This window comes from Schistocerca americana, chromosome 2 (assembly GCF_021461395.2).
Source record: "Schistocerca americana isolate TAMUIC-IGC-003095 chromosome 2, iqSchAmer2.1, whole genome shotgun sequence".
NCBI lineage: Eukaryota > Metazoa > Arthropoda > Insecta > Orthoptera > Acrididae > Schistocerca > Schistocerca americana.
Window position 1 is genome coordinate 489,925,364 of NC_060120.1, and position 23,017 is coordinate 489,948,380.

General features: G+C 41.5%; 1 protein-coding gene across 5 annotated transcripts in view; it reads left to right on the forward strand.

The window, feature by feature from the left end:
* LOC124594800 (protein regulator of cytokinesis 1-like) overlaps positions 1-23,017 on the forward strand; it is a 144,499-nt gene that overhangs the window by 69,224 nt on the left and 52,258 nt on the right. For all 5 annotated transcript variants that reach the window (XM_047133224.1, XM_047133225.1, XM_047133221.1 and 2 more), the window contains exons 9-11: positions 11,695-11,842; positions 15,829-15,978; positions 19,162-19,278. In XM_047133224.1, coding sequence (XP_046989180.1) covers positions 11,695-11,842; positions 15,829-15,978; positions 19,162-19,278 — 415 coding nt within the window. The remainder of the gene's footprint in view (positions 1-11,694; positions 11,843-15,828; positions 15,979-19,161; positions 19,279-23,017) is intronic.

Sequence of the window (23,017 nt, forward strand, 5' to 3'; positions counted from 1 at the left end):
CGAGCTCTCCACCAGTGTATCCCTCATTCTCGTCTGGTGATGGCTATCCAGGAGTCCCTGCATACTCTTGCCCATTGCGGCCGCTCTGTGGTCTTTGTGTGGACTCCCGGTCATGTCGGTATCCCGGGCAATGAATATGTTGGCCGCCTGGCGAAAAAGGCCATCAGTAAACCATCTATGGACATTGGTCTCCCAGAGAGTGATTTGCGAGCAGTCCTCCGCCGAAAAGTTTTTGCGCTTTGGGACGCTGAATGGCGCGATCGGATCACGCCCAATAAACTCCGTGCCATTAAGGAGACGACGACTGTGTGGCGGTCATCCATGTGAGTCAACCGCAGGGACTCAGTCGTCCTTTGTCGGCTCCGCATTGGCCACTCTTGGCTGACACACAGTTACTTACTGCGACGGGAGGAGCCTCTTCTGTGTCGCTGCGGGGCGGCTTTGACAGTGGCCCACATTTTGTTGGCCTGCCCCCTTTTAGCTGTGGTCAGGCAGACATTTGCGTTGCCTGATACGCTCCCTGCCCTTTTAACTGATGACCCTGCTATGGCTGGCTTAGTTTTAAGTTTTATTCGGGATGGGAGTTTTTATCATTTAATTTCAGTGTTTGTTTTATTTTATTGTTTTGTGTTGATTCTGGCCTTTGGCCTACGGTTTTAAACTGAGTTTTTAATGTGTTCTCGGTGGTTGGCTTTTCCTTTTTTATTCTATGGTCGGCCAACCACCGCCACACTCCGTGTGATTTTAATTTGTTATGTCTGTTCTTTGTCTGAGTTTTTCTTGTCCTGTGTTGTCTGTTGTCTCTATTATCCGTTTTTTTTTACTCTGTGTGGTAGTTTTTAAGTTCTGGAACAAGGGACCGATGACTGTTGCAGTCTGGTCCCTTTAATCCCACAAACCAACCAACCAACAAAGGAAAGGTGTCCCAAACACACTTGTTTTGACATGTGATTTGTGGTCATAGAATGTCGGAAAATAGCTTGATTATCTTGTACCCAGACACCAGTTTCAATTTTTTGACGAGTTTTTACTTGCTGCTACACATCCGTGATTTTTTAAAGGATTGATTGATTTCATTTCCGCAAACTATTGTATAAGCTTTGTATTTTACATTTAATTTTTTTTCACTTACACAGATTCTATACCGTGTATTGGCGAGGTTTGCAATTTTTAATCACATGTAAGACTTACATATGTTTTTCTTGTATTTTGGGGGTTTTAACGGTTTTCACAATTTTGTGGTTTTTAAGTCTGGACCCCCACGGAAAGGTAAAATAGGGGTTGCACTGTACCACTCTGTGTGGCCTTGCTGCAATGGTAACGCCGTTTCCCGTCATATCATCAAAGTTAAGTGCTGTCGGGCTTGTCCAACACTTGGATGGGTCACCATCTGTGTCTGCAGAGTGCCGTTAGCAAACAAGGTGCGCTCAGCCTCTTTTTTTCTGGCCAGTTGAGGAGTTGCTTTATTGAGAAGTAGCAGCTCCAGTCACAAAACTGACAACAGCTGGGAGAGCGATTTGCTGACCACACCCCCCACTCCATATCCACATCCAGGGACACTTATCAGCTGTCGATGACATGGTGGTCAATCAGTACCTTTGGGCCGTTTGAGGCCTTTTGGACGGAGTATCTACATACGCAGGTTCCTTTTTACTTCATGATGATGTTTATAAAACATTAATCTGTCACTGAATCTCTGTCTTATGTAAATAGTAAATATCACACATTGTGAGCTGTTATCCTGTATTCTTGATTCTTTTTTATAAAAGATCATTTTTAATGTATGATGTAACAAGTTGTCAGGGGAATATAATGTTACTTCTTGCCTACCATTAGTAGCTTTGACTTTTAAATGTGTTTATGAGCTAGACAACCAGACAGAGAAAACCTCACCCAAAGAAATTGAAACAAACTATAATTCTGGATTTTTCATCAAAAAGTGTGAGCTAACAGGGTGTTCATAAAAAATAAAACTGAAGTATGTGCTTAAAAGTAACTTCCCATTATTTTCATTACCTGCAATTTATGTCCCCTGGAAAGTGTGAGAGAGGGGTTTTGCTTTATATTTGAGATGTTTAGCAGTCCATAGCCTCACAAACGAGGTAAACATTGTTGTTACAATTTTTTACTCTTGCTCTCTCTCATAATAGTGTGACCAACAAAAACAGTTACATTGTCCCAGTATGGCATCTCGAATAGGATGAGGTTTTGTATTGGATTGAGTTAGTGTGAGGAACAAAGAGGGTTGGAGTGAAGGGGTGCTAACAGCTGTGAGGAAGAACATGGTGTATGCAGATAGAAATGTGATACCTGGAGCACGCCATGGTGCAGGCAGTAAGTTGCTTGTTGTACACCATGAAATGGATGATTGGGGTGTTGTAGATAAAATAGAGGAACTAGAAGCCTGCAGAGAGAAAAGTGTGGTTGTAGATTAATTGAATGTGTTGCTAAGGAGAATTCTCGTCTATGTAATTTAGTTAAGCTGCTATTGGGAGGAAGATTTAGATGGCATTGGTTATAATGCACGTTGTGCTCAGCTACATGTTCTGCCACCATTTGTCAGTGGCCATTTATTGGTATTGGCATCTGTTTGGAGGCTATGACCACATAAAAGGCTGGGTGGAAGCTACAAAATAATTGGTAATTAACATGACTGCTTCTAGTAGTGTTCCTTCCTTTAATAAGGTAGTCTGTGCTTGTGACAATACTTAATTGGATGTGCTGGTTTGGTGCATTGTACAGGTCTTGCATCTGCATATTTTGTAGACACTTGATCAATACTGCCTTCAAGCCCACCTTCCTACTGACCTCAGTCTTCACTAGCTCCTGACCTTCACCCCTGTTCCCCTGACTCCTACTTCTCTCAGACACACACTACACCCTGCACAATCTCCCTCTTTCTCTATTCTATATCCCGCATTCCTTGCACGTCAGTGTGACATATAAATAATTTGCTGTAATGTAATAGTTATTGTATGTACTGTTGCAGCTATTTTTCTGCAGTTTTTATGGCCTCCTCCCTCATTTCTTATGAGCCTTCTGTGAATTATGTAGTATCTCTCAGGTTCCAGTTCTGTGTTTATATCATTAGACATGCTGCATTTTTCACAGAAATAAGTATGCTACCGCCATGAGCATCCATTGTATTTTTCTGGAGTATTTCTGTTCACTATATAAAATGTTGTTGCTGTTTGTGATGTCAAGCCCACTTTCAGTTCCAAGAATTAAGTATTTGTACTACCCGCACCAAGTCAACCTGTGTTTTTGTTCTAAAAATATTGGAATTGGCTAATACTAAGTTCATCGTATCAAATGGAAAAATTCGCTTTAGAAAGAAATGGAGACTCATTGGCTGGCCAGTACATAAATTCAGGGGATAAAATTTCCAGGAATGTTGATGTACACATGCAAGTACAAGAAACTATCCAATCTTTCAGAAGTTTTAGTTTCTTCCTTGAGGAAGAAATGAGGAGAGGTTGGGAATGATTAAAAAAGAAAGGGCAAGTCACTGATACCCCAAGATGTTGAGTAGTCGGTTCTTCTGACAGGAACTGTGAGGCATGTTGAACTGAGCAAATGTAATGTTAAAACTCGTGTGTATGAAGTGTTACTGCATTATGAAAGAGATAAATATATTCTGATGCTCTGCCTCATATAGTAAAAAATTAGAAGTAGATTAGACTTTCCCCAGTACAGAAGAAGTTGACAAGTTAAAGTCCACATTACATGATGAATTATACAGCTGTTTTTGACACTGTATTTAAATTACTTAGTCAAAATTACTGGTTAATGGTGGACAAAGAAAACTTATTCACAAGCTAACTCACTGGAAGTGGGAACATTCCTTTCTGGCTTAGTCCCTTGACAGGACTGAGTAATCATTGCTGATGTCAGTGATTAGGGACCAGGAACATTTGTATCATGCATTAGATGCAAAATATGCGGAAGTTCTGCCTTCAATTGTGAACTTACTTAATAGACACTATTTCATAGTGAGTCAAACCCAAATGAATTATTTTATCAGAGGTAGCTGAAATAGCCGTGTTTACTGCATATAAATATTGAAAATTAACCAGTTTTCAGTTACTGTTAGTGTTCATCATCTGGTGAAGACCAATTTGGAAAGATAACGTGTGTAAAAATCTGTTTGCAAAATAGAAAGTGCGTGAATGCAACGACATATCAGTGCACTCAATGTTCCAGCTCCATGTCATTTGTGGGTGGCTGAATGACCTGTTTAACATAAAAGCCTAATGCTACCTAATACTCATGCGACCTATTGATAATAACACACACATTTGTTTCTTAGCTAAAGATCAAAAGTTGGAATAGTACAGACACTTTTTAACATGGAAAATTAGATAGCAGGTGTTAAGAACTGTGACTGCATCAAGTACCACTAGAGGTTGTGTCTGAACTACAGTGTTAACTATACAATACTAGCCTTAACAAGCAATTGTGCAGTAACCATCCCGAATGCTTTGTGTTATGCATTGCTCATTGTTTTCTTATTTTGAAATAAGTGAAGTGAATAATTCTGGGCCATCACAGATTTCATACCATATGGCAGAACTTGCAAATAAAGACTTTGGTAAATCAGCTTATATGTCTACTTCAGCATTGTCTTTGTATACTCGTAATAAGAGAAAAATATCTCTAATTGAGTCTGTATTCATTTGGGTTAAAGGTAAAGGAGTATGTGAATATGCAAAGTTTGTTGGTGACTGTACTTTGTACTTTCATAAATAAATTGATCATTATCCTTAAAACACTAGAAGAGATCGGCGATCCCAGTGGCAATGTGCTACTTCTGCTTTTGCAGAACATGAGTGTAGGCTGCAGCCCTGCGAAAGGGAGGTGGGGCTTGTTTCCCCACACTGCTCCTCACCCCTGCACCTCCACGTACAATGGCTACAGTGAGCCAACCATTACCATGATCGAAAGTATCGTTAATGTCAATACTAAAATTAAGTCTGCAACCACAGAAAACACAAGGTCCGTCGACAAGTGCAGTAGCAGCAACACTCTTAACTGGTATGCGGTTCTTCTTGTCTCCAGCTGTTGTGGCGTTCTCGATAGTTTTATAAACTGTCTGTTTACAACGGCGAGTTGTGAATATGTAAAGTTTGTTGGTGACTGTACTTTGTACTTTCATAAATAAATTGATCATTATGCAAACCAATCTGTAGCGTCAGCCATTAACCGGACATGGGTACATCACGAACCTGGGGGCTCAAGGATGCAACAGTTTCATTATGTAACCACTCTTATCGCTTGACCTTGTTGACCTCTCGCAGCTGAGGCCGGCTGACTCAATCGTGGCGGCACGCCAGCGGACGCGCACGCATAGAACACCTAGTGTGCGCGTCCGGGATAACGATCCGCTGGCATTGTGAAAATTTTCTAAGTCAAAGCTACCGCATATACTATATAAGCAAGCGAGAGCCGCGCAGTGGCTCATTCGCGCTGCTGCTGCTGCACAGGCAACTGCATTGAACGCCGCCACGATGCCTTACAGGAGATTTCGTCGCCGTTGTAAACAGACAGTTTATAAAACTATCGAGAACATAGTTCACCACAACAGCTGGAGGCAAGAAGAACCGCATACCAGTTAAGAGTGTTGCTGCTACTGCGCTTGTCGACGGACCTTGTGTTTTCTGTGGTTGTAGACTTAATTTTTCTATTGACGTTAATGATACATTCTCTCATGGTAATGGTTGGCTCACTGTAGCCATTGTATGTGGAGGTACAGGTATACCTAGTGTTCCTGGACTTGAAAGTTTTGTTGATAGAGACATTATTGCCTATCGTACCTACCATATGGCAGAACTTGCAAATAAAGACTTTGGTAAATCAGCTTATATGTTCACTTCAGCATTGTCTTTGTATACTCGTAATAGGAGAAAAATATCTCTAAATGAGTCTGTATTCATTTGGGTTAAAGGTAAAGGAGTATGTGAATATGTAATGTTTGTTGGTGACTGTACTTTGTACTTTGATAAATAAATTGATCATTATGCAAACCAATCTGTAGCGTCAGCCATTAACCGGCCAAGTGCCTCGTCAATTCTATCTGTAACATTGTCAAGCAAGGGTCACACAGCTATGAATGCCCACAAAAGATTAAAATTGATGTTCTGCAGATTTTGTAATCATCTAAACGGGCAGGAAAAGATAAGTAATGCCCAGAAATAACTTAAATTGGAGACGCGTTCGGTTCACTGTCAGGAGGAGGTTGCTGCTTTTTCACCGAACAATCATTTTTTGGAAGCTTAAGGACAACTAAATAAATAAAATAAATGGCATGGGAAAAATATACCTAAAAACAAAGATGATGTGACTTACCAAACGAAAGCGCTGGCACGTCGATAGACACACAAACACAAACATACACACAAAATTCAAGCTTTCGCAACAAACTGTTGCCTCATCAGGAAAGAGGGAAGGACGAAAGGATGTGGGTTTTAAGGGAGAGGGTAAGGAGTCATTCCAGTCCCGGGAGCGGAAAGACTTATCTTAGGGGGGAAAAAAGGACAGGTATACACTCGCACACACACTCATATCCATCCGCACATACACAGACACAAGCAGACATTTGTAAAGGCAAAGCTTCTGACATTTGGCATTACCCCCCCAACGGCCTCACACTTAAAGTTCCCATCTCTGGCTGCAACCCTTCTTTCCATCAGTCCCTATACCAGTTCCAAACTGAAAAATCCATTGCCCTCACCCACCCAATCCTTCACCTACACATCAAATCAGCCAATGAACACGCCCGTCAACTCCTATCCTTGATAAAAGTCCTCAATCTTTCCTCTCCCACATCCACACCGGCTGTTCAGAGCATCCTCCTACAGGCCAACCGCAAATTAGAACAGCATGCCACCCTCCACCTTAAAAAACTATCCAATCTCCTGGTTTCCCACCTCCGGAAAGGCAACTCACTCACCCTTCACAACCTTTCCAGCAAACCTCAACCTCCTCCTCATTGCACACAAACCCAGTCTCTCCCATCTACTCAATCTCGCACTTCCAGCTACACTCCCTCCAAAACCTCAAAATTCCAATCAACACAATCTGGAACCACAACACCTTAACTCAGTAGTTAACCTTTCCTCCAAACCTCTCTCCCAATCCGAAACCTCTGTCCTATCCAAAGGCCTCACCTTCAGCCCCACTCCCAGATTCAGCCAAACAGCCCTCGTCAAAGATTTACTGTCCTACACTCGTACTCTATGCTGGAAATATCACTTTTCCACGAAGAAAAATGATCCTAATCCTACTCCTAATGATCCAACTCCCCAAGACACCATCCAAATTGAACCCTGCCTGGAACAGTTCCGTCCTCCGTCACAGCGGGACCCACCTCCTCTTCCTCAAAATCACCCCCTCCAAACCTTCCAGGAATTTCTGACTTCCAGCCTTGCCTCTCAGTCCTTCTTAAAATACCTTAATCCTACTCCCAACATCACCACTGCTGAAGCCCAAGCTATCCGTGATCTGAAAGCTGACCGTTCCATTGTCATTCTTCCGGCGGACAAGGGTTCCACGACAGTGATACTTGATCGTCGGGAGTATGTGGCTGAGGGACTGCGTCAGCTTTCAGACAACACCACATACAAAGTTTGTCAAGGTAATCCCATTCCTGATGTCCAGGCGGAGCTTCAAGGAATCCTCAGAATCTTAGGCCCCCTACAAAACCTTTCACCTGACTCCATCAACCTCCTGACCCCACCGACACCCCGCACCCCTACCTTCTACCTAAAATTCACAAACCCAATCATCCTTGCCGCCCCATTGTAGCTGGTTACCAAGCCCCCACAGAACGTATCTCTGCCTACGTAGATCAACACCTTCAACCCATTACATACAGTCTCCCATCCTTCATCAAAGACACCAACCTCTTTCTCGAACGCCTAGAATCCTTACCCAGTCTGTTACCCCTGGAAACCATCCTTGTAACCATTGATGCCACTTCCTTATACACAAATAATCCGCACGTCCAGGACCTCGCTGCGATGGAGCACTTCCTTTCACGCCGATCACCTGCCACCCTACCTAAAACCTCTTTCCTCATTACCTTAGCCAGCTTCATCCTGACCCACAACTTCTTCACTTTTGAAGGCCAGACATACCAACAATTAAAGGGAACAGCCATGGGTACCAGGATGGCCCCCTCGTACGCCAACCTATTCATGGGTTGCTTAGAGAAAGCCTTCTTGGTTACCCAGGCCTGCAAACCCAAAGTTTGGTACAGATTTATTGATGACATCTTCATGATCTGGACTCACAGTGAAGAAGAACTCCAGAATTTCCTCTCCAACCTCAACTCCTTTGGTTCCATCAGATTCACCTGGTCCTACTCCAAATCCCATGCCACTTTCCTTGACGTTGACCTCCATCTGTCCAATGGCCAGCTTCACACGTCCGTCCACATCAAACCCACCAACAAGCAACAGTACCTCCATTATGACAGCTGCCACCCATTCCACATCAAACGGTCCCTTCCCTACAGCCTAGGTCTTCGTGGCAAACGAATCTGCTCCAGTTCGGAATCCCTTAACCATTACACCAACCACCTGAAAACAGCTTTCGCATCCTGCAACTACCCTCCCAACCTGGTACAGAAGCAAATAACCAGAGCCACTTCCTCATCCCTTCAAACCCAGAACCTCCCACAGAAGAACCCCAAAAGTGCCCCACTTGTGACAGGATACTTTCCAGGACTGGATCAGACTCTGAATGTGGCTCTCCAGCAGGGATACGACTTCCTCAAATCCTGCCCTGAAATGAGACCCATCCTTCATGAAATTCTCCCCACTCCACCAAGAGTGTCTTTCTGCCGTCCACCTAACCTTCGTAAACTCTCATTTCATCCCTATGAAATCCCCAAACCACCTCCCCTACCCTCTGGCTCCTACCCTTGTAACCGCCCCCAGTGTAAAGCCTGTCCCATGCACCCTCCCACCACCACCTACTCCAGTCCTGTAACCCGGAAGATGTACACGATCAAAGTTAAAACCACGTGTGAAAGCACCCACGTGATTTACCAACTGACCTGCCTACACTGTGAAGCTTTCTATGTGGGAATGACCAGCAACAAACTGTCCATTCACATGAATGGACACAGGCAGACAGTGTTTGTTGGTAATGAGGATCACCCTGTGGCTAAACATGCCTTGGTGCATGGCCAGCACATCTTGGCACAGTGTTACACCGTCCGGGTTATCTGGATACTTCCCACTAACACCAACCTGTCAGAACTCCGGAGATGGGAACTTGCCCTTCAGTATATCCTCTCTTCTCGTTATCCGCCAGGCCTCAACCTCCGCTAATTTCAAGTTGCCGCCACTCATACCTCACCTGTCTTTCAACGACATCTTTGCCTCTTTACTTCCGCCTCGACTGACATCCCTGCCCAAACTCTTTGCCTTTACAAACAACTCTTTGCCTTTACAAATGTCTGCTTGTGTCTGTGTATGTGCGGCTGGATGTGTGTGTGTGTGTGTGTGTGTGTGTGTGTGTGTGTGTGTGTGTGTGTGTGTATACCTGTCCTTTTTCCCCCTAAGGTAAGTCTTTCCGCTTCCGGGATAGGAATAACTCCTTACCCTCTCCCTCAAAACCCACATCCTTTCGTCTTTCCCTCTCCTTCCCTCTTTCCTGATGAAGCAACCGTTTGTTGCGAAAGCTTGAAGTTTGTGTGTATGTTTGTGTGTCTATCGACCTGCCAGCGCTTTCGTATGGTAAGTCACATCATCTTTGTTTTTAGATATATTTTTCCTGCGTGGAATGTTTCCCTCTATTTATATAGTTTCACGGAAGTAAGGCTTTGTTTGTCTTCATTCATGTAGTGTGACAACCACTTAAATTTGTGCATCTAATCATTTACAGACAAGAAAACAGATGCAAATTTTGGTACAAGTAGAAGCTAATTTTGCCAAAAATAGATGCTAAATTTTCTGGTCCCTTCAATTGACTGTGCCTGGTGTAAAGTTCTAAAATCTTGAGTTTGCTACGGACCACATGTGCAGACATTGGGGACTGCAGCATAGTCAACTAACATTGGTAGTTAACCTATTCTCACCAAACTAACTTACTACAGTAATGGACTGTGTGCCTTGATAATCTCTGCTTTTTTTAGCTTTGTTTTCGTGGCACCCTGTAAAGGTTGCACAAGGACCTAATATTTTTCTTGTTGGTGTTCTCCCACAGGAGAGACAAAATATCTAAAAGGAAAAAGGCTATTTACTTTTTACAATACCTGCACTAGTAAAAAGCCTACACTATACAGAAATAAGTATGTAAATAGATTAACATTTTTTATTAAAAGTGTTTCAACAGGGAACAAGTCAGAATTACGTTGAGGAAAATAATTTTCTAAGATACAAAGGAAGTGTATATATAAAGGATGATTTTGCTAAAAAACTGCAACAAAAAATCCCTGAGAGGCTGAAGAGCTGGAAAGGTCATATGGAAATATATTCCAGGAGAGGTGCCTGAAGGTGGAGATAAGATCTTTGACAGCGTAGGTTTCAGTGTCTAAGACACATACGAGAACACGCAAGGCAAGTGAGAAAGTTCTAATGGTACGGTGGCACAAACCATCAGCCCTGGTTCAGACTCAATGTATGGTCAGGATAAGTGATGTCACAATGCCTCCCTCCACATGGAAATGCAGAAGTGTGCTGGAGCCATCATGTAGTAGTCACATTCTCCTTTGTACCACCAAAGGCATGTCTTTCATCACCAGAGGAGACAGAGTCACCTGCAGGAAGTGCAGATATGCTGCATCTCTGGGGCATTGTGGAAATATGTCTGGTTCTGGTAGGTGGTCATCAATAATCACCGGCCACACGTTGAGGCTGAACCAGTGCTGATTTTTGCAGCCAACCTATCAGTAAATTACTAGTATAGACAGAACCTATCCATTTGTGTGGTGTGTTCTCACTTGTGCTTTCAATCTCTGAAACCTACACTGTCAAAGATCATTTATCTCCATCTTCAAGTGGGTAAGTGGGTTTACCTCTGTTGAGGTGCATCACACACACACACACACACACACACAATCACACCACCACCACCATTCAGGTGTGAAACTCCTCACTAGACAGCTCTAACTACACACACAATTTTGATGCTATCATGTAAGCAAAAACAACGTCCTCACAATAGGTGAAACTCAGTTCCCAAATAAATCATCAAGGGCTCTGCGGTAGATTAATTTGCCATTAGCAGTAGAATGAATCCAGAGTGTCGCTCATGTAAAAGGGCTTAAGGGGACACTACATCTCTTGTCAAGATCAAGAAACTTGCTTCAAGAATCTAAAATTAATGCAAATTTGATAGCCATTTATAGAAAAACATCAAACTAAAATATTGATAGTAATCACCCAAAACTTCATGAAAACTTTATAAAGGGGGTCACAATTAGACAGATCCGAGGTAGAAAATACTCCCTCAAATGAATGCCAGGCTTTATAAAAAAAGGTCAGTGTGTTATACATTATTTGCGTGAGGACAGGTCTTTTTGTACCAGCTCCTGTGACTTTTGGGCTTTATACTGTAATTTTTAAATTAATATGAAAAGTTAAAGCAGATATATTATTAGGTTAAATGTTATTAGCAAGTAAAATAATAGAACATCTGTGTGATATATCCAGGTAGAGTGTTCTAATGAAGTATCTTTGTTTTCAGGCCTTTGTTTCAGTTAATGGAGAAGCGTCAAAAACTTTGGGAGAAAATGATTGCCTTGGAAAGTAAAGCTAATGATAGAGATCGTTTGTTTAACAACCGTGGAGGTCAGTTACTTCGGGAAGAGAAGGAAAGAAAAGTTATACAGAAGGTACATGTTCTGTTAATATATGTGTGTATCAAACACTAAGATTTAAACCACATGGCGGATCCCCAATGGTAAGTCAAAGATGATTTGTAAGACCTTGCAACACCCGATGTTCGCTGCCTCCTTTGTGTCAGTTGTTAAACAGCCAGTACAGAAAACTGATGCTGCTACACAAACGAAGATAGCTTGTATTAGTGCTAGCACCTGTATTTACCAGTGTACTTGCGCTGCTGCAGTTATTCACGGCCTATACTTCCTCCCAAAACATCACCTAAGTCTGTGGTTGCTAATGTTGTGGAGCTCCCTGCTCCCCCTAAGGTTCAGTCTGGTCCAACATCCAGTGCTGCCATTACCACTGTTGCAGTTGTGGCTCCAAAGCCTACCCAGGTCAAAAAAACCAAGGTCAGGCATCCATCACTAACAGAGTTGGGAGATAAACAGTCTGACGATATCAATGTCATCCTATCTGATGTCTCTCTTGACTCTTTGGTAGAGTTAATGGATGTTGATGTCAGATGGGGGCAGTCATCTCACCCCAAGATTGAGCCTCCAGCCATTAAGGGCTCTCCTCCCTGGCAGAAAGACATTGTGAAAGTACAACCACTGTGGTAGGTGGCTCCCATATTACAGTGGAATGTTAATGGGTTCAGGACATATGTGGAGGAACTGAAACTGCCAGCCTTTGCTTGCGAGAAACACATTATAAAGCCCCCTGACACTCCTTGCTTTGGGGTCGGGTTTTAGAGTGCCTCATTACATCTCACAAGCTGTGCATCCTCAACATGGGTAATCGCACTCGTTTCTGTACTGCTGGTGGGTCATTCTCAGCCACTGACCTCTTTCTGCTCTCCAGGCCTTGCAGACTGTTCAGTGGGAGGTCATTGACGACCTTCGTTCTAGTGACCATTTCCCAGTCCTCATTCAACTGCTGAGTGGAACATTCCCTGAAGAGAAAGTCAGCATGTTTGAACACTTTCTCAGCATCCATGAACAGGTGGACGACATCACGTGAGTAATCCATCATGCAACTGACCTATTGATTCCTCAGGTCATCTTAGGAAGTGACCAGTACATTGGTGGACAGATAAGTACTGTTCAGTAATTTGAGACAGGTGTGCGGCTCTTAGACTGTTTAAATGCCCCCCCCCCCCCCTCCTCGTAGCCGTGCAAGAGCCAAGACTCAACATGTAATTGAGGAGAGCAAGAAAAGGTAATGCCAAGCATTCCTGGACTCTATTACTAATTCCACTTGTTCTCCAAAACTACAGGAAGCCATCTGGAGGATTTTCAATAAACACAGTGGTTCACTTATTTATAGCAGCAGTGCTGAAACAGAGGCATCTCCAAACAATGCCTGGAGAAATTGCTCAGATGCTGGCAGAGCATTTTGTGAAAACCACTGCCAATACCAGCAAAGATCTGGCATTTTGCCACTACCATGTGACTGTGGAGAGGAGCAAATTGGATTTCAGATCCCACAATTGTGAGTCTTACAATTACCCTTTCTCCATGTGGGAGCTGGAATCTGCACTGTCTGAGACTTGTTATACTGCACCTGGTCGCGATCAAATCCAATACTGCATGCTTCGATACTTGCCAGCAGTGTCAAAGGAAATCCTTCCTTGAATGTTATAATTTAATATTGCAGTCAGATCAATTCCCTGACTTGTGGAGTGAGGCAATTTTGGTACCTCTCCACAAACCACAAAAGGTCTACACATGTCACAGTAGTTATCAGAGAATCACCTTAACAAGCTATGTAGGAAAGATCCTGGAGTGAATGGTTAACTGTTGTCTGGTCTGTTTGTTTGAGACAATGCAACTCCTTAACTATTCTCAGTGTGAATCCAGAGATTTCAGCCCACTGTCGACAGCCTGACCCTGCTAGAGGCGGCTGTTCAGCAGGCTTTCCTACATAAACATAACTGTTTCAGCATATTCTTAAATATAAGTGAGGTGTAATACTCTATTTGGAGACACTATTATTGCACAGCTGCATCAGTGGGGCTTTTTTGGCCACCTCCCCATCTTCATACAGTCTTCCCTGCTTAACGGTTTTCTAGAACCTGAGTTGGTGACACAGTCAGATCACTTTGAGCAGGCGAATGATCACCCTTAGGTTAGTGTTTTAAGTGTTGCCCTGTTTGCTGTAGCCCTCAACAATATTACATATACAGTGTGTAAACTTTTAGATGACAGACCTCTCCCTAGTCCTGAATCGGTAGAAGTCGGTAAATGTCGGGAGGCTTCTGTAGGCACGCAGTTTCAACTGCTGCCAACATTACGTAGCTGACTGTGTTGTACAAGGTAGCCACTGTCGTCTGCTTCGTTATTGTTTTGCACTGTAAGGTTCTGCATGTTTTTATTGTGCAGTTGTGCTAAACATTATCAAAATGAGTGAAGAGGCAGTTGCTGGCCCATCTCGGGAGTCGCCAACAACCCCTACTGGTAGGCCTACGGTTAGAAGGAAACCAGTATTACGTAGCGATGCTCGCAAAATTATATGTGCTGGAGCCAGTTAATGTGGAGCAAATCCAGGGTTTTACCATCTGCCACCATGGTTACTGCAAAGGCCTGGGGTGAATTTCAATTCAATGCAGTACAGAAGGAATTGCATTCATCCTCCTGTTTCTAATGCAACATTTTCTAACATTTTATATGAGCACCACAACTGTGTATCTGTCTTTGTGAATGGTTCTAAACAGGGGGACTCTGTAGGTTGCTCTGTTGTTTTCCCAGATAATGTCCTCAAGGTCCAACTACCTCAAGAATTTACTGTCTTCAACACAAAATTGTATGTGATCTTGCAGGCAATGGAGTATACGATACATTCTTGCAGTGCTAAATTTATCGTCTGTCCTGATTCTCTGAGTGCCCTTCACTCACTCTAACATTTGTACCAAGCAGATAAAGTTATCCAGGATGCCCTCCTCCAGCTACGACAACTGTGGAAGGAGGTGTCTTTTCTGCTGCGTAAGGGCACATGGGTATTTTGGGGAATGAAAGGGTGGATCTACCAGTGAAGGAGGTGTGTTGTGATACTCAGTTATTTCTTGTGCCATCCCCCTGCATACTAACACATCACTGTTGAGGTGCAAAGTAATGTGTAGTTGGGAAGACGAGTGGCTGGAACTGACAGACTATAAGCTCTGTCTAGTAAAGCCAACAACACGGCCATAGCTACCTCTTTCCACCCACTTTGATGGGATTAGGTCCTCCTTGCTCTTTTTTTTTAAGACCAGCGGGCCATGGCGGATTTGCCAAAAGATATCCCTTCTATTTTAAATAACCTTCAAATGGATGTGGTTCAAGTTTTGTGAATTGTCCAACATCTTTTCCAAGATTTTAGAGTGATGATTTTTGTGTGTTAACAGGGTCATTGGCTCATCCACATTTTTTGTAAGTAGTCAGCCAGTGACATTTGTCTGTGCCTTTCTTTTAGCTGCTTTCTCATTTTACTTGTGTTTCAATCTCATGTATAGCTTCTTCTACTTTTTCTCCACTGTTTTGGTACATGTGTGATAGGATGGTTTTGTGGTCAATTAGAGTGCATGAGTGTGGAAAATTTTTTTGAGGTTTTAGCCACATTCATTTGTTTTAATGAGTGTAAGGGTGCTGATAACCTCACCATTGAGCACCCATAACCTACGCGTGTGCGTTTATTGCCAACAGAAGTCCAAAAATTGTAAGAGTGGCAGAACTTGGTCAATGAAAGATTCTCTCATATTTGGTGCATGCCACCAATACTGTTCTAGAGTACTGCTCGAGGAGGTATCAGTTTTAAGAAGAGTGATGTATAGGAACTAATAAATTCTCGCTGAGCTGTCAGAACTTTTTTAGAGGTCTGGCTCATCTCACTTTGAGTAACTGTGTTATCCCATACTAAATTATATATGATTTACATTAACTTGGATGCAGTGCTTTTTGAATTTTGTTGTTGTGCTTGCAATGTTTGTGTTGTCTTTGTGTAACTTGAAACTTTTCATCAGGAATTACCAAAAATTGAAGAGGAAATTTCACACCTGGTGAAGAGTTACGAAGAAACAAACCATGAACCATTTTTATTCTATGATCAGAAGCTGTCCTCTCTCATTGAAGACCAATGGAATAAACATCAAGAGGAGAAGAAAATTGCAAGAGTCAGTACAGTACATATGTATATGTTTTGTAACATTTTTGATAAATATTTTGCATATAGAAGTCTCAGCATGATTCAGAAGTGCAGGGTTTCTGTAAATTATCTTTACAACTTTAGACTTCAAAAACTCTATACTAGATATTAAAACATGGTTTGCAACAGGTGATAAACTAAAACACAAAGTTTTGTTTCCTCATTCATACACATCAGTGTGTGCACTCTCTGTGGTGCAGATGTCTAGTCAGAATTCTGTTTCTCTCCCCATGTGGTTCAAGATCTGCATGGTGACGTGTTTAAATGCATTGTGAATGCATGCCATCATGTCCTACAGGTCTCTAACCTCAGTTCGGTACATCAGATCCTGTACAAAACTCCACAGGAAGAAGTCTAGTGGTGGGAAGTCAGAGGATTGTATGGCAGCCAACACTCCTGTGGTGTCCACGTATTATCAGGTTTTCAAGTGAATTTTGTGTCAAAATTGTCACCTGGAAGCTTTTTTTTTTTTTAAAAAAAAAAAAAAAAAAAAAAAAAAAGTTATTTTATTGCATGCTGAAAACCATTCATTAATATCTAGTTAATTTTAGAGTTATTAAAGTCTGAAGTTTCCAAGATAATTTATGGACACTTTAACAACTTTTATATTATGTAAATACTGTAGTTGGGACCAAATTGTTTTGAAGCTAGTCAAGCCTGTTATGATATAGAAAAACTCTCTATAACACTGTCAGTGGGACAATCCAAAGACCTGATGGAGTAGGGGGTCTTGAAATGTCAAGAAGCACATTAACAAGACTGTACACTTCGGACCTGTATCTCGACTGGGCTGAGGGCTTATGTCAGGTGGAGGGAGTAGGGCTGTCTAGCAGCTGGAAGGGAGAGGGAGCATGCAGGCAGGATAGGAATGTGGTACAGGCTCCACTGCCAGCAAGTTCATGCAGCATACAATGATGATGATGTGGAATGGATTGATTGGAGGATACTGCAGGAAAGGTGTGGGTGCATGATGGGGAAGTTAGTGGCCTGGGGCGGAGACCTAGCAGAGATCGAAGCCGGGAGGGTTGCACCTATTTAACTTGGAATAACTGGTGCTGAAGGGGAGGGGGGGTCAAATACAGACAGCACAAATTGTGAAGCAGAATTGAAACAAAGCATGTCGTGCTCTGTAGTCTGTTCCGCCACGGAGTGGTTAACTCTGCTCGTAGCCACGTTTTGGCAGGGTCCATAAGTTTGGGTGGCCACTTCTTTGATGTTGTGCCCTCATAAAATGCTGTTCAGAAATTGCACAAGAGCTGAAACTTGTTGGAAGATTAAAACTGTGCACCAGACCAAGACTCAGACTCAGGACCTTTGCCTTTTGCGAGGAAGTGCTCTGCAAACAGAGCTACCCAAGCGCAACTCATGACCTATCCTCACAGAATTACTTCTGCCAGCATCTAATCTCGTACCTTCCAAACTTCACAGAAGCTCTCCTGCAGAAATAGCACTCCTGGAAGAAAGGATGCCTCAGAGAGGCAAAGGTCTCGAGTTCAAGTCTAGTTCCAGCACACAGTTTTAATCTGCCAGGAAGTTTCATATCAGCACATATTCTGCTGCAGAGTGAAAATTTCATTCTGCTGCAGAGTGAAAATTTCATTCTGCTGCAGAGTGAAAATTTCATTCTGCTGCAGAGTGAAAATTTCATTCTGCTGCAGAGTGAAAATTTCATTCTGCTGCAGAGTGAAAATTTCATTCTGCTGCAGAGTGAAAATTTCATTCTGCTGCAGAGTGAAAATTTCATTCTGCTGCAGAGTGAAAATTTCATTCTGCTGCAGAGTGAAAATTTCATTCTGCTGCAGAGTGAAAATTTCATTCTGCTGCAGAGTGAAAATTTCATTCTGCTGCAGAGTTGGTATGTGCCATAACTGTTTCCATAGGTAGCCCTACCAGATCTTGCATCTGGGGCTTCCACAGGGGTATGACTCATGTGCCAAGGGATTTGAGGTGGTTGTGAAATAGGGATGGACTAGGTTATTGTGTAGATTGGGTGGATGGTACCTCCCAAAGTGATAACTGCTTTTTTGTGGAACATTTCAATTGGAACAAAATTATGCAGAGGAGTTGTTACTCTATTTTTGTAACTTTCTTGCAAAGGAGCCCGTCAAAAGTACGCGGTACTTCATGAAGTACTTTCACTGCCAAGGGCTACAAAATGTAATGTGCAGTAAATCAATGAAGCTTCTCAAGTGCCAGCTTTTCAGCATGGCCTCCAAATATTGCACACTTTGTTACATATTTATATCAAAGTGTTGCAGCTTCAGTACATGATGATACTACCAAAAATCCTTCCAGCCGTTGTTGATTAAATGGAGTTAAAGGACAGGTACTTCACTTTCACATTGCTATCAGCAACAAAAAAAAACAGCACAATCATATGGTGTGATATGTTCACTTGAAGGGCAGGGATCTTTTGCGTAACATCTCGTCAGTTGTTAACACAAATCCTTAGAGAGGTAGAGGTTCTTCTGCAAACTCTTCATAGAGTGGAGTCCTATTTAAATGTTCAGCATAAGGTACATAAAACAATGTTGAAATCATATCATATCTACTTTATCAATAACACTAAGACCATATTGTTCCATATACATGGATATTTCTGCTCTGTGAAGGAGAATTATATTGATGGTTCATTTTCCACACATGCACTGTTTGTGACCAGCTGCTTCTTTCACATACCTTGGTACAACATAGCACAGTGTTGCTCTCATCATCCTGTGCGTACTTCGCTTAGCTGTGCTTTATATTTGTTGCACCTTTTACTTATGCATAGATCACAAAATGTTATTTCCATTTCTGTTTTCTCTGTATCTCAGCCATTCACTTGTCTCATGTCTCAAATTTAGAATTATTTCTGTAGCTGAATGGCTCTCTTGTCAGCACACTGCATCCAGTTGTTCACTGTTTCCCTCTGTGAGATCTTTCAACCAATATAGTTAGTCCCATGTCTATAAAAGACATTTTTGTCTCACTGTGGTGTTCTTTGTTTAGTAATCATAATTGATATGACCTGAAATTTAGGGATATAATTTAGTAGGTGAGCACAAAAGTTCTTTGTTGTTGTCCAATATTCAGTAAGCTATTGTTACATGGAAATTGCAAGTAATCAGAATGTCTAACTGTTAATAAATCTCCTTGTATTATGTTTCAGAAAACACGGGGTGCAGAGACAGAATTCAGGCCACCAATCAAAAGGAAAGCTGGTGTGGCAACTTGCTCTTCAAGTTCAAAAGTGACTCCAATAATAAACAGAAGCAAAAACATAAAGGTAGCCAAAATTCATAGTCATCTGAAAAATTAATTGTTGATGGAAAGACATTTTTATAAATTACACTGTACCTTGTGTGGTGGTATTTATCTCATTCTAGTTGATATGATGCCACTGGCAAATATGTTGTCAGTTGTAGAGAAGGTGGTTATCCCAAAAGTAGCAATAAAATTGTAGTAAAAAAATCCAGTGTTGCCTGCACTGCTTACCTGAATTCATTAGGCACCTGCTGTGACAGGGTTATGGTTAGAAAGTGAGTTCAGAATGACAGGGATTTTCCCGAATCTATTAAATAAAAGATTCATGCAATAATTAGTTTTCCAACATATGAAAGAGATATAAAAGCTAATAAAAATATCCCTCTCTTTTCTGTCTGTTTTATTAAATAGTCACTTAACTGTACAACATGGCTGTATATCTACATAATTTTCTGCAAATCAACATACAATGCGTAACAGAGGGTGCCATTCAGACAGAGTAAGGGAAAAACCACTATCTATATGCCTTTATACGAGCAATGGATGGGATAAACCAACCAGTTAAAACAGATACCAGTATTTTAGTGCCAAATAACCAGTATTTTTCAGTATTTGTTTGGTGTCTGTTATAGTAGGTGTTTCTTATGTTTTACTAATAACCGAGTAAAAAAATTGAAATAGCAACAGTGCTAGAATTCTTTTTTAAATAGACTTTTATTAGAAAGTAAGTAGTTTTTATATGTAAACTTTGGATTATTTTGAAATATTGTGTTATTACAGAAAAAGAGAAAAGTGGTCTGTGTTATTTTAATAACAATGCGTACAGAAAGAAGCAACAAACATATGAGATAAGAATTAGTACAGCATTGCTGAGCCAATAATGTCCCTGTTGCCATGTGTCGTGGCTTAAGGTATGTGTCTACGTGCAGTGTGCTGGACTTGCTCCCACCTGGCCCATATGGTAGTTTCTCACTGTGGTTGCAGGACATCCGTTGTGCTGCAGAATGACACCAACTCTAATCTGGAAATATTTTTACAGAGTGCTGTAACAGTTACGTGCAATGCTTTATTTGCTTTAAAAGATTAAAGATTTGTCTGTCTTTTCTATGAAATAATAAAAGAGGGAGGAGATTATGGTAACAATAATAGGTTAAAAACTTAACGACTATTCATTCATAATGTAAAGTAAAAATAAAGTAGCTGACCTATACTTGTGTCTACGTAATATGCACTTATCTGTTTGTAGCCCTTGAAAACGGACAAATTAACATTAAAAACTTACTTCTTAACCTTAGTTCCCACTATTTAGTGCAGACTATTCACAATGCCCAAATACTGACATGACCTCTAATTACAACGTGATTTCTAAGCAGTGTGTTTCAAAAAATTAGATGAATATTAGAATACTGGTGTATTTTTATAGTATTCAACCACTTACCACTTTTCAGGAATAGCAGTGCATGGTAGACAGATTAAGTTTCATTTACGTATTTAATATTTTGATTCTATGTATCTTGAAACTGAGAGAGTAAAAAATATTTGATCTTTATTTGATTACTACATTTATTCCAGGAAATAGTAGGAACAAAAAATTGAAAGTTGCTTATTTATGAAACCAGTTATTTAGTTATTGGGAGCAATTCTAACAGTCGGGCTAAATTAGCATTGGGGAAGGGGGGGGGGGGGGGGTGATATCATCAAAAACTGAATGTTTCAATGATAACTGCCATCCCTAGTACAAGCCCTAATTTCTCTTACATTACCTTCACTGTCCTTAAGCGAAATATGCATTGGTGGCATTAGAATGGTTTTGCAGTCAACCATAAATGTCGGTTCGCTAAATTTCCTCAGTAGTGGTTTGTGAAAAGAATGTTTTTGTCCCCCCAAGAAGTCTTATTTGAGTTCATGAAGCATCTCCATAATACTTGCATGTTGATTCAGTGTACTGGCATCAAATCTTGCAGCACACCTTTGAATTGCTGATATAACCAAACTTTGTTGCAGTACTCAAAATTGTGTTGCATTTATGTCGTACATGCAATTTCCTTTATGAATGAGCAGCACTTTTCAAAAATTCTCCCAATAAACCCAATTCGATCATTTGCCTTCCTACTACGAACATTACATGCTCTTACTGTTTCATATCACTTAGCAGTCTTATGTCTAGATATTTAATGAACATAACTGTGTCAGCAGCACACCACTAACACTGTTCTCAAATATTGTAGGATTGTTTTTCCTACTCCTCTGCATGAATTTACATTCTTCTATATCCATAGCAAGCCGCAGTTCATTACACCAAACACAAATTCTGTCAGTCATCCTGTATCCTCCTACAATCACTCAGCGACACCGCTTTTAGTAGACAGTCACAGATTGTTGCTCACCTCATCAATCAGATCCTTCATACATACAGAAAACAAGATCAGTTGTATCATGTTTCTTTAGGTGCTGCTGATGACAGCCTTGTCTCTGAAGAAGATTCTCTGTCCAGGGCAGCATATTGGGCTCTACTGCTTAAAATGTCTTTAAGCCACTCATACATCTGGGGACTTAGTCTGTACGTGCAGACCATTGTTAACTGTTTACAGCAGGACACCATGTCAAACACTTCGTGAAAATGTAGGAATATGGAATGTGCCTGTTGCCTTTCATCCATGGTTCATTGTATATTGTACGAGAAAAGTGCAAGCAGAGTTTTGCATGAGCAATGCTTGCTAAATCAGTGTTAGCCTATGGACAGAAGCTTATCTGTCTTGGGGAAATTTATTATAATTGAACTTACAATGTGCTCAAAAATTCTGCTGGAGCGAACCAGTGATTTTTTTTACCAGTCTCTTGGGACTTTGCCCTGGGCAAGAGATTCATGATAAATGGAAGCTAATTAAGTGGCCAGTAACAAAGAGTACTCTGTGTAAAATCAAATTGAGATGCCATCTGGAACGGAGACTTATTTGCTTTCAATTCTCTCTGTTGCTTTTCATTATCATAAGGTTGCAGGATAGTTACTTAGTAATATAGTTGGGTTCAGAAGGACCATGCTTAACATCATGCTGAATCTCAGCGCCCCAACACATCTAGCCTCTGAAGGACAGGAATATAGTTGAATTGGCCATGCACAACTGTAAAGCTGTCTCTCGTACATCGATTTTGCTAGTTTGCAGTAAGACAAGTATCCACAAAGGCCGTACAGTGGCTTCTAAAGCACCACAGATGGTAAACATGGTGACTGTGTTACCACTTCCCTTAATGCAACAGCAGAGACACCTGCCAGCCGTGGTGCACCTGCTGACAACTCTGAATACTTATTTATTTATTTATCGTATGATGTGTACATTGATTTACATTTATATACAATATTTTCAGGACTAAAATGTACAATCACAAGTTCGTACAATTTTACAGCTCTATGTCTAGTTCTTCAATCCACTTGACTGCTTCATCCGATGTACGATGAATGTCCATTAAAGTTCCTCTGAAAGTACGATGAGGGCAGTCAGCACCAATGTGATGAATCGTCTGTGAGGGGGCACCACAGTCACAATTTGCAGAGCCAACCCATCCCCATTTGTGCAGTAGATAGCCACATCTGCCTTGTCCAGTTCGAATGCGGTTAATGATCCTCCACTGACGCCTTGGAAGATCAAATCCTTGCGTCTGCTTGGAAGGGTCCTCGACTAGATGTTTATTGGCTACTGAAGACTGATCCCACTGGAGTTTCCATGAACTGTTAATGTTGAAAGCAGATCCTTCAAGGTCGA